This window comes from Aplysia californica, unplaced genomic scaffold (assembly GCF_000002075.1).
Source record: "Aplysia californica isolate F4 #8 unplaced genomic scaffold, AplCal3.0 scaffold00557, whole genome shotgun sequence".
Classification (NCBI taxonomy): Eukaryota; Metazoa; Mollusca; class Gastropoda; order Aplysiida; family Aplysiidae; genus Aplysia; species Aplysia californica.
This window is the reverse complement of record NW_004797827.1, coordinates 1-11,389: the sequence shown is the minus strand read 5'-3', so window position 1 is coordinate 11,389 and position 11,389 is coordinate 1. Positions and strand designations below refer to the sequence as shown.

The 11,389-nt window shown below is 40.6% G+C and overlaps 1 protein-coding gene across 1 annotated transcript; it reads right to left on the bottom strand.

The window, feature by feature from the left end:
• Positions 1-897: 897 nt before the first annotated feature.
• LOC101851524 (heterochromatin protein 1-binding protein 3) lies at positions 898-11,089 on the bottom strand. Its single transcript, XM_005106804.3, has 11 exons — positions 11,000-11,089; positions 9,162-9,497; positions 8,385-8,508; positions 7,468-7,626; positions 6,906-7,037; positions 6,303-6,383; positions 5,277-5,433; positions 4,242-4,410; positions 3,283-3,392; positions 2,734-2,911; positions 898-2,030 (listed from the first exon to the last, which is right to left on the bottom strand). Exons 2-11 carry the CDS (start codon positions 9,431-9,433, stop codon positions 1,058-1,060), a joined length of 2,355 nt encoding a protein of 784 aa, XP_005106861.1. The 5' UTR covers positions 9,434-9,497; positions 11,000-11,089; the 3' UTR covers positions 898-1,057.
• Between the last annotated feature and the right edge of the window lie 300 nt (positions 11,090-11,389).

Genomic DNA, 11,389 nt, shown 5'->3' with positions numbered 1-11,389 from the left:
TACCACAAGCCCAAAAATTGACGAACGTCTGATTCCACTGCGTCGTGACACATATGATTACCGTGAATACAATCTACGCAAGACAGGACTCACAGCTACATTAAATATGATTCAACTCGAGTAATACAATGCAGTGACAACAACAACGTTCAATTAAAGAAATCTCAGACAGCGAGTTTTTTATGATGTTAAATGCTGGACCCAAGATTACACACTCAAAAACATTCCTTTCTTCAACACCATCATTTACACAGCACAGAAAAATTTGTGCCTCACAAAAAAAAAAACGTTCAAAAGTGTTAAAAAATTGTACACGCAGAACAACCATGACGACATGATTTTGGGTTGATGGGAAAATAAAAATGAAAATCTTATGTACAAGGATGGACATGTTAATAATCATTGTTAAAAAACTCAAACCACAAAAATCTTCAAGAAAGCTACTGCTGGTTATGAATAATGTTACAGCTCTTTCAATCAAACTATGGCAAAGTGAAAATCGAATCCATATTTGAAACAAGTCTTCATTTACAGGTTCAAGGACGACACATATTACACAAGTAAAATAATTTTTTAACCTAAAATAAACCAAAAATTCAATACGTTATGAACATTTCAACTTTCAAGAACGAGGAGGCAAGTGCAAACTTGACCCTCCAAAACCACACAACAACTAGTTATCAGCACCCATCCATTGCAAGTTGACACATATCTTCCAAACATCAAAATTTTAAATTTTAAAAAAGGCTAAAAGAACCTTTTAAAGTGAGCAATGCATCTTTCACAATTCACTGCAGTATTTGGATGAAGAGGAACTCACTCTTGTAAAAGTATGAAAATAGTTGTAGTGAACTTTGCTTAAAATCAATTTTTGATCAAACGATTTATCGGATATAATTTATTTTTTTTCATCCCCAGACCACACAGAAAAGAAGGCTGGGAACTGACAAAGTTTTGTGGTTAAAGTTACAAAGCAAAAGATTACTCTTCTACCTCGTGGCATCATCTTAAGCAAAGATCACCGTAAAATGTGTGTGTGCAGCGTTCAGGTTATAATTTACCGACCCCTCCTCTTTTTGTCTGCCTTCCCAGACGCTGAGGCGGGGCCGTCTGTGGAATCACCTCCGCGGGACTTTGACTTCCTGGGCGTGTACTCCGGCGCCTCGTCACTCTCGTCGTCCGCGTCGCTGTCATCTCCCCTTTTTCTCTTGACCGCGCTCGACTTTTTGGAGGACCGTCCCGACGACGGGGTGCTGGCCTCGGCCTTAGCCCCGCGAGACTTTTTCGGAGATTCTTTGGAGCTGGACAAATTCTCCAGGGCGGTGATGTTGACCTTGAGCGTGCTGATGCTCTGTCCCTCTTTCATGATTTTCGTCTTGATGCTCTTTGGTGTAGCCTTCTCCGCCGCGGCTGGTTTGGCCTGGCGACCTCGGGACTTGGACTTGACGGGGGTGTACTCTGGCTCCTCCTCTTCCTCCTCCTCCTCCTCCTCCTCGTCTGTGAGAGGTGAGGGCGCACGTTTCCTCCCCGGGGATTTCTTGCTCTTCGCCGCAGGCTTCTTGCCCGGCTTCTTCGCTTTCACCTCTACTTCTTCTTCTTCATCGGTCAGAGGCGAGGGGGCCCTTTTCTTCGACCCCGTTGCTCTCCCCCTGCCTCCTCTTCCTCCAGAACTTGCAGCCGACTTGTTCTTTCTTTTGTTCTTCCTCGACACCACCACCTCCTCCTCCTCCTCGTCCTCCGACTCTTCGTACGACTTCACCCTGCTCTTCCGGGCCCTCCCTTTGGCACCAGCGGGTCGACCCCTACCAGACGCTGCCTTGAGGCGCGATGGCGAGGTGATGATCTCCATGGTCTTGACCTTGGGCATGCCGCGTGACTTAGTGCCCCGCGGTACGTACACGGGCACCTCCCCGTCCTCGTTGTCCTCTTCCTCATCCTCCGAGTCGTCCTCCCCCGCCAACACGCTGGGAGATGGAATGAACGGCGCTGTCAACTGGAACGATCCGTTGGCACCCAGACCGCTGACCTGGCTGTTGAGAGAAAAAAAACATATAAATAATTGTTTATGCTTTTATCAAAGAGAAGCTCTACAAAAGTCTATGACAGTCAAAAAGTCAAAGAGAAACAGATGGAAACAACAGAACAGAGGAAGAAGAAGAACTTGCCCATGTCATCTTCTAATTGTCAACAAAAGCAGTTTTGTTTTCTCTATGTTGACTTTTAGAACAAGTTTTACAGGGGTTTTTTAAAACCTGACAGATTTTTCAGATATAGAGTTCCAGCATTATAAATATACTATCCTGAAAAACATGTTCTTCAACTTTATTTCAATTGGTCAATTGAAAGAGACATTTTAACATCTAGATATAAATCCAAATTGTTCCATAATTTTGTTAAACAGATGGAAAAGGCCCTTTCACCCACCATTGTTCTGGACCTAGGCATGCAGAGCTGATGTCATATACAGCTTTTATACTCTTCATCTCCGGAAGGCTGCTCCCCGCAGCTCAGGCGCAATCCTTTACGACTTCGACATCAAATTACTTTTCGGCAATTGCCGAGAACAATAAATCATTCATTAGATCAAGAGCTATCGAAATAGGTTCACCTATTTTTATCTAATGACCAGTTTAGTGACCAATATGTCAATTTAACATTTCGTACCAAAATAGGGCCCCGGCATGGTCGGTTTACCCCCCACGAAGATAAAAAGTTCAAACCAACTAAACTTACACAATCATACTCTTGGCCACAGCTCGGATCAAAGCCTTCTTGAACTTGTCCGGCCTCACGTCCACCTGGAACTCTGGGTGATAGCTGGACACGTACTTCTTGATCTGATTGGCCGAGGCTGCCTTCGGCTCGTGGCACGCGATGATCGCAGCACAAATTTGATCTTCTATTTGATCCGCTGCAAAACAGAAAAAAAAAAAACCATTATAAAAAAAGAATTTATCTCCAAGATCTGTTCACCTCAACGTCAACCGTCAAGGTTGGTTCTCACTCCCTTCCATTCCAACAGTTTTTTGGGTTTTTTTTGCTCCTTTTATAATCCCCACTTAGCTCTTAGGAAAAACAGAGAACAAAAAAATAAATAAATAAAATACGGGAAGACCTCCTGCACTGTACATTGACAATTCAGAGAGAGAGACAGACAGGGAAAGGGGGGATCACTACTGGAACTATATTCTTTGCAAGAACTTTACATTTAGCATTTTCGTACTGGAAATGCGCTACATGAACATAAACATGTGTTTCAATACTATCACCATTAACACTCACATGAAGGGTCGAAGTCATCCATCAACAGATGCAGCCTGCCGCTGATCCCAGAGCCTGAGATGTGCTCCCAGTAGCCTTTGTCCACTCCTCGGTCAATGGCCTGCCTCCATCTGGACAGAAACAATCAAGCACAGTTGGATAATTACCATGGGAGGTCAAAACAACAATTACAACAGCCTTATAAAATGAACATCTCACCGTCCAGCGACAGATCTGTATAGTGAAGTGATAGGGATGCAGTCTTCTACATCATAATTGATGACGTAATTAACGATACTTATGCTACATACAGAACCAGCACAAAATATTACAACTTGAACACAAAACAAGTACACAGCATTGTAGAACTAACTTTCTCAAATGTATTCTAAGAAGCAACCATTCCCCATAGTCACAAGAAGAGACTCGGAGAACTTTATTATTATCCAACATGAACCCTCCCAGAAACACCGCAGCACTTAACACGACAAGGACAGCTGAACACTCCTCTCTGGAAGCTATTTTACAAAACATACAATGGCATCATTCATCAAAGTAAAGCAGCAACCCTCAACTCAACTTAAACCTTTACACATCTCTTCCCCCCCCCCCCACCCCCACCCCCCTCTCTTTAAGAAACACAGATTAACGAACCAACAAACACACATTTTTATTTCTAACATTTTCATTTCTAAAACAAGCTCTTTCCTCAAGAAAACAAAAATGCACAACAACTGATCCCACAATTCAACTGTTGCTCCTGCGCAGACTCTCAGACAGAAGTAAGTGGGTGGTTGGCGGGTGCTCTGATGTGGTTTGCTTTTTCTTTCCTATCAAACATCTATCGTCCTTATCTCCCTTTCTTCTTTTCTATGTTTGTTACTCTCTTGTAACACCTCTAATCTTCCGGCACTCATATGACCTTATGCAGTTGCGAGCGCCGTAAAACCTCTACTAAAACTAAACTAAGACAGAAGTACCTGTGATCCGACACGGCGTCCCCGTACTTCTCCGTGATGTACTTCCTTATGCGCGGGATGGACGCAGTCTTAGGCGCTGACTGGTAGGTGATTGCCAGGGGAAACGTGTCTTCAATTTTCTGCGGGCTCCCATGGGACAGCTGGGAATAGCTCACAGCTTGAGGCTTTCCTGGACAAAGGGAGATTAACAGAACAAAGTTTGAGTGCTTGTTTGTGGTGTCGTATCCTCTGAGAAATACCATCTTTAACACCAAACAATTTGGCAGTCTCTCATGCACAAATCTTTATTAGTCTCATAAACATCACACTTGCCTAGCAGCAAAAGAAAATATCAGATTGGTCCCAGTCTATTTGCTTTTCAAAAGAGAACTTAAATATAAGCACACATCATTAACACTATCCACCCACGCAGCGCGCAGAGTGTGCAAGACTTATCCCCACGGACCAGGACACAGGAGCTGTACATGCTATATCGTACCGTCGCCCATCGGCGTCCCGTGGGGAAAAGGTGTGGCTTCTTACCATCTCCGATCGGCGTCCCATGGGGAAAAGGTGCGGCTTCTTACCATCTCCGATCGGCGCCCCGGGCGGGCAAAGCGTTAAGATTTATCAATGAAAAAACTTGAAAGTTGTGCCAACATCTCTACATTTTTCTCAAATCAAAAATATTTCTGTTCAAAACAGTAGGTTATCAAATTCTCAAAGTAGCCCAGCCTTGATTATTTCCATTCACAACACTGGAGCTTTTTTCATAAAAACACTGAAATTCTCAAATTGAGCTTTAAAATAAACTTTCTTCAAGATCCCAAAAGAAAGAATCCTATCCACAAAAGACACACACCTTTTAAAGCTTAACTTTGAGCAAATATAAAGCTTGTTCAGTAAAGTTTCAAGAATCAAGAACAAAACCATAGCTGCCACAAGAAAAATGAGTGACCCCAGCTTTTAAAAAAATCATCCTGTAAAAGAAATGTCATACACAGACTCTCGCTCTCTTTCCTTGCAACAGCAACAAAAACTAAAGCATTCACTCACTGGGCTTCTGGGGTTTCTTTTTCGCTGCGCCTTCTTCCTCCTTCTTATCCCCGTTCTCCACAGACTCGTCTTTTCCGTCCTGGCTCTTCTCGTCCTTCTCTTCCCCTTCTTTCTGCTGCTCGGCTTCTCCATCATCTGTCGACGGAGCTGCTTCTTCCTGTCCAACAAAACCAGAAAAATCTACTTGAAATTTCTGTAGACTACTTAAGACTGGTGACGCATCTCATGAGAGAAGCCTGTCAAAATTGTAATCTGTATTCTACAACCTTTGTAGATACAATAAAATCTCAGCATACTGTACCATACTCTGTTTAAAACATACTTTGTAACTAGATTGTACTGAAAGACCTTCCTTTCCAGGCTTGCAAAACTCATGCAAGTGAAAAAAAAAGTACATGTATATGTTTAAACCAACAGCATTCAAGTACACGATCACAGCAATGATTTTAATCATGATAAAACAAAAAGATGCAACTTTTTCCTTCACCCAATATCTAATATAAAAACCTGACCTGAACTTTCACTACAAACAAGAACAGTCCAACTTGCTCTTACAGCCACCTGCCCATGACAATCACCTGTACAAACAACCACACCCCACTTCTCCCTTTGCATTTTTGTACTACTTAGAACATGTGAGGCGTCCTGACAAAATGAGTTACTTCTCGCAATCCAAGAACATAGGTGTCGGCCGAAAACTGACACTGGGGTCAGATTGACAGATTTCCAATTGATGCCATTTTTTTCTCTCAAGTCTGCTGTGTCTTTTATTATTCCATAAATACAAATTGTACAAACTCTATATAAGAAGTTCATGTATCAATTTTCATAAGGCTAAAATCTGAGAAGGAACTCATTTTGTCAGCATACATCACATATTTTGATAACACTGTTCGAGACATCAAACTGGCTAGGACAAGCACTTTTCTCTTCAACAACGGGTAATAGTCTCAGATTGGACCATTTCGACTCTTATTATTATCTCTCTTTCTCCAGCCAGCTTGTTCGTCCCACTAAACAACTGACCTTCTTCGCTTTCTTTGGTTTGGGCGGCGGCTCTTCTCCTCCGGGGAGCTTGTAAAAGCCTGCCATGCCAATGCCTTTCACCTGTGGAATGCAGAATGCTCAAAAGTTTAGTTTGAATAAAGAGAAGAACATTGACACTTTTAAAAGTCTTATAAAGCTAGGAAAAAGCAAGATAGACAGACAAAAAGGATACAGGGGGAAAAAAAAGGAAAGAGGGCCTACCAGAGGCGCCCTCCAACAGCTTGGTAAGCATAAAGCAGACTAACATGTCAGTAAAAGAAACTTGTCGAGAACAGGAAAACATACGAACATTTTTAAAAAGGAAGCAAGTTACACAAGAACAGAATACACATGAACCATCCCCAAAAGATGTAAAAACTTCTAAAGTTCCTATCAAAAGCAAGGACACCGAAACATGAAATACCACAAACATGGATTTGAGAAAATAACAGAACATTTACAAAATTAAATTTATATAACGAAAAGACAGATGATAGACACAACTAAAATGAGACTGAAGAGAAAAACAAGAAAATGACAAGTTCTTCTCAGAGAAAATAACAGGAATAAAACAAGGTCAGAAAACTGCAGCAGCTTATTTACCAGATCAATTTTCCCGTACTGAAGACCCATCTCCAGTGCTCTTTTCAAGACTTTGGGCTTGATGTCAATCTGGAAGGCAGGATACTTGGACCCGATGTACTGCTTCAGGGTAAAAAATCGGACACCGTGCCACTTGAAGGAAGTCAAGGACAAAAAAACTAACATCCAGGTGGAATACAAAGTGCACAAAAACGTTTGGCTTTCGTCTCAACATTTAGCTATATAATTCAACAGGCTCAGAACATAGAAAACAGACTAGTAAAATTTAAACTGTTAAAGAAAAAAACATTTTTTTCCCATCACAACTTAAACCCATCCACCATCATATTCCCAAAACTTCAGAACACTTGTAATACAAATAGGCTTTATAAGTGCCAACGATTACAGGTGTTACAACAGAGTACCATACAATGATAATACGGACGAGAGTTAAGGATAATAGATCATTAATACCACACCAGAGCACCCACCAACAATCCACTCACAGGCAGTAACACAGCGGTTAAAAATATAAAATTTTCCAAAAATCATTTTTCTAAATGTCAAAGTCCTCAAAGGATACAGGATTTCCGTAGAAATTGATGGCTTCGTGGACAGCATCCTTCATGCGAATGCCAGCCACCTTTTTCTTTTCTTGGTTCAGCTTCCGCTCTTTGATGAGGCCCTTGTACACAGAATTCTCCTTCAAGCCAAAAGCTTTTCCAAACTTTACTTTGATCATCTGAAAGAATCACAGGCACACCAAAAATTAAACCACAAATAAAACAGAGAGGAAAAAATAAGCCTATTCACTACAACAATATTTTACGGGGGGTCAAAACTATTAAAAGTGAAAATTTAAAAATTATGTATAAAGAAATGGATGTGTTCTAAGGGGTCTTAGAGTTAGAGCACACATTACTTCAAACAAAAGTTAACAGTATTAGATCAATTAAAAAGGTTTCATAATTCATAATGCTCCTTGCAGCACTTTTGTAAGTATTTTCAAGAGGTGGGGGACTGGCTCTTGGACAACCAATGGTCATATCTCATAACAAATAAAATGTCGAAACTTTTCAAGAAGCCACAAAAGTTGAGCACTAATCGTTAACAATGCTGAGAGAAAAAAGAGAGTAACTCACTATGATTTTGATTTTACATGGTGAGGAAAAAAAGGAGTGCTAACTTTTCTCCATCAGCAATTTTTATTACCAGCGCCCACATTTGTAACCTTCGAGAGGCTAAAATTTTTGTACTGCCAACCTACATGTATTTCCAAGCCAGGCATTAAATAATTCTTATCACTACCAGAGTGATCCATACACCCCACCAAAATTCAAAATTTACTAAATTGCCTACAAGTGGGCAATATCACCCTGGATGGTAAGCCCTGGTTTAAATAGATTTTAATAACAGATCGCAAAGTAGCGCTAGCTAGCAGCTGTGAGAAAATTAGGACAAAACAAGAACCCTCGATCAGCCCCACACAGCAAAACTGACCCGATTAAACGCTGGCACGTCGAGGATGTCTGAAGCATCCCCCTTACAGATCTCTGTGTAGTAGGTGTACAGCTGGGTCAGGCTCAAAGTCTCCTCCGTGCGCTGTTCCAGATTGTTGTCCAACCTGTGAGATGGGGGGTAAAAAAGGGTTTGACAGAAAAACCACAAACAAAAGTAGACACTTAAAAAATGAATTATCAAAGCACCAAAATGGCATTTTTAATTTTACATAATATCAAGAGCAAGCATCAGTAAAATCTAATTACAGTTTATTAAGGGCTAAATATCAAATTCAAACATACGGTCAAACCAGCCCAAGATGACTAGCCATTGTCAAAGAAAAAAGAGGTCAAAGAATCTTCGCTAGGTGGGTCCTCTTGGATAGTATCATTTATGATCCAAATTAATGGGAACTGAGGAAGAGGTTGCTTGTACAGTTCACTGTCTTGGACAGGCTGTCGTTAAAGCAGCCAACATTGTCATAGCATTAGCAGTTATCGAGTAAAACATATCCTTCCATATATATTTTTTTTATTTTATTAATTACTCAATTCGCCATATAAAGGGAAAATATGAATTTTAAAAAGACAGGCAAGAAAAATATTACGAAAAAATCACATCAGCTGACTGAGATATAACTAGTGATCATCTTTACAAAATATGGAGCCAAAAGATCGAGCCTGGCTTATTTATAAAAACTTCCCCCCCCCAAACCCAACAGAAATCATTAATTACTCTCAAAATATCAAAAACTTCCGTCACCGTCCAAACCCTCACCATTCTGTAAGCTTGAGCTCGGCCGGGGGGATAAACCTCTTGCGTTTCTCCAGCAGCACTTCCCCGTCCAGTCCCTTCAGCATGCCTCCTTGACCCTGGGCCGGCCGTTTTCTGGGCTTCGGGACCGGAGCATCGAGCGCATCGTCTCTGTTGGCTCCCCCGTCACCCAGCTCCCGGTCCTCGTCCCCAATGTCCTCACCGTCGTCGGGAACATCCCGCGCTGTCTGGTCGTTATGACTGGCCTTTATCCATTTCTTCTTGATGCCAGGCATCGCCAAGCCAAGCGCAGACCTTTATATCGTGAACGGGACACAACTCGTAACTAGGAGAATCAATCTGAAGGAAAATTGGAAAGACCTGTATTAGAAATACGACGAGAGCAGGAGTGACAGGCATGATGGCTAAGATAGCATCAAGGAAAGGGAGTAAATCAGTCTGGTGAACATGAGTCAAATTGTTTCATGAAGATTTCTTTAAAAATTAAAAGCGTCTGGTCATTTATATTGAACTTATTGTCACGGCTTGTCAACTATTACATAATCTTTACCTTTTCCACCCAAATTTTTTAAAAATCTAAATGTAAATTTTTACTTTCACTCGCGCACACAGATGCACTGCTTCGGGGGTCAAACTGCAGTATTGTTTGCTGTAGATTACACAAAAAGCCACTAAAACTGTCACAAATCAATTACTTACAAGGAAATTTCATACTTTTATCTGTAAAATATAAAAAAATATGGGTTTAACCCCCCCCCGGTTGGTCCAAAGCGCAAATTACTACGCTGTTATTTTATAGCTCAATAAGAACAATCAAACATTTTTAAAAATGTTGATTTGCGACAGAAATGAAGTTGATATTCAAGTTCAGCGCATCAATATTTAGTAGAAAATGGACAACTGGTACCTAGCTAGATCTAGATTCTAAGTGTGAGACGGGAGGGAAGGTAAAAGAATAGGCCCCTACCTTATATAATAATTTATCACAATCAAGTTGAGGATTAATTGTGCTCTAATAACTCTAATTAACTCCTTGCCAGTAAATGGAATAAAGTAGGAATATGGTGAGCTTAGGGAATTTCATGCATTTGGGGGTTTTGCTTTTAGTGGATATTCAAAAAGGTTAAATAAAAAATTGACGAGTTCGATCCAAAACAAGCAACCTTGGTCAACTTCAAGAATGGGGGCCAATCTGCGCAGTGCATTATGAACTGCAGCAAGCAAAACATTTGGGCCTGTCCCTGTGTCCACGTTTGGCTGCACCACTAGATCTAGTTCTATTTTGCACCAAGCGTTCCCAAATATTTTGCTTGAATTGATATGTCAGAAATAAATAGCTTTACAAAAGGTCAACAACACAACAAAAAACAATTCCACTGTAAAAAAAATTCAAATGCATGCATCCTGATCTTCTCAGAGTGCAGAATTTACCCAGCATGTGGACATGGAAGTCTGGAGTGTTTTACTTTTTTTCCCTCTTTTTTTCTGGACTCTGGAACAAGACTATGAAAATCTTGACTTCCATACATTACCCATACCTTTTTTTCAACATCAAGAACTGTTCTGATAGAATTCACTCAGAAAATACAAAAATATACAGTTTCAGCTCACTATTTGTGGGCGCAGTCATTACCAACGCGGCCGTTGAAATCAGTGCGTCAGTACGAATTTCGATCGCGTCCGAAAGAATGTCTTCGGACTGTCTTACAGGTATTTGTGCGAACATGAATTTAGTTTGCACGGTAAGAAATTGATGCAGATAAAACAAACCATCAAACGACTGCTTTCGAAGCACCATTTATATCAAAAAGGCATAAGTAAATCAAAAACAAATAATTTACCACAAGAATTCTGCAGCCGTCTCCACACAGTTGTCCACTAATCCCCAGATTTAGTTTTTTGAACCGGCTAACGACCGAATCTGACAAAATAAAAAACAGCGATATTTTCGCCGACTTTATAATCTTTTAATTCAGCATCTCACCAAGGCCATTGATGTTGATATAATTTACAATCCAACAATAAATGGTATTTTTATAACCTATTTCCGTGCATAATTGTCTGTTGTGAAACTTTATAAACAGCAACTAACGTGAAAGCAGTAAACTTCGGCAATTTTTCAAAATGTAGATTCAAAGATGTTTTATCAAGTGACAAACAATTAGGGGAATGGCCCCCTATCTTATTATGGTACAATCTTCTTTATAAGTTAAATAATCCCTAAACATCAT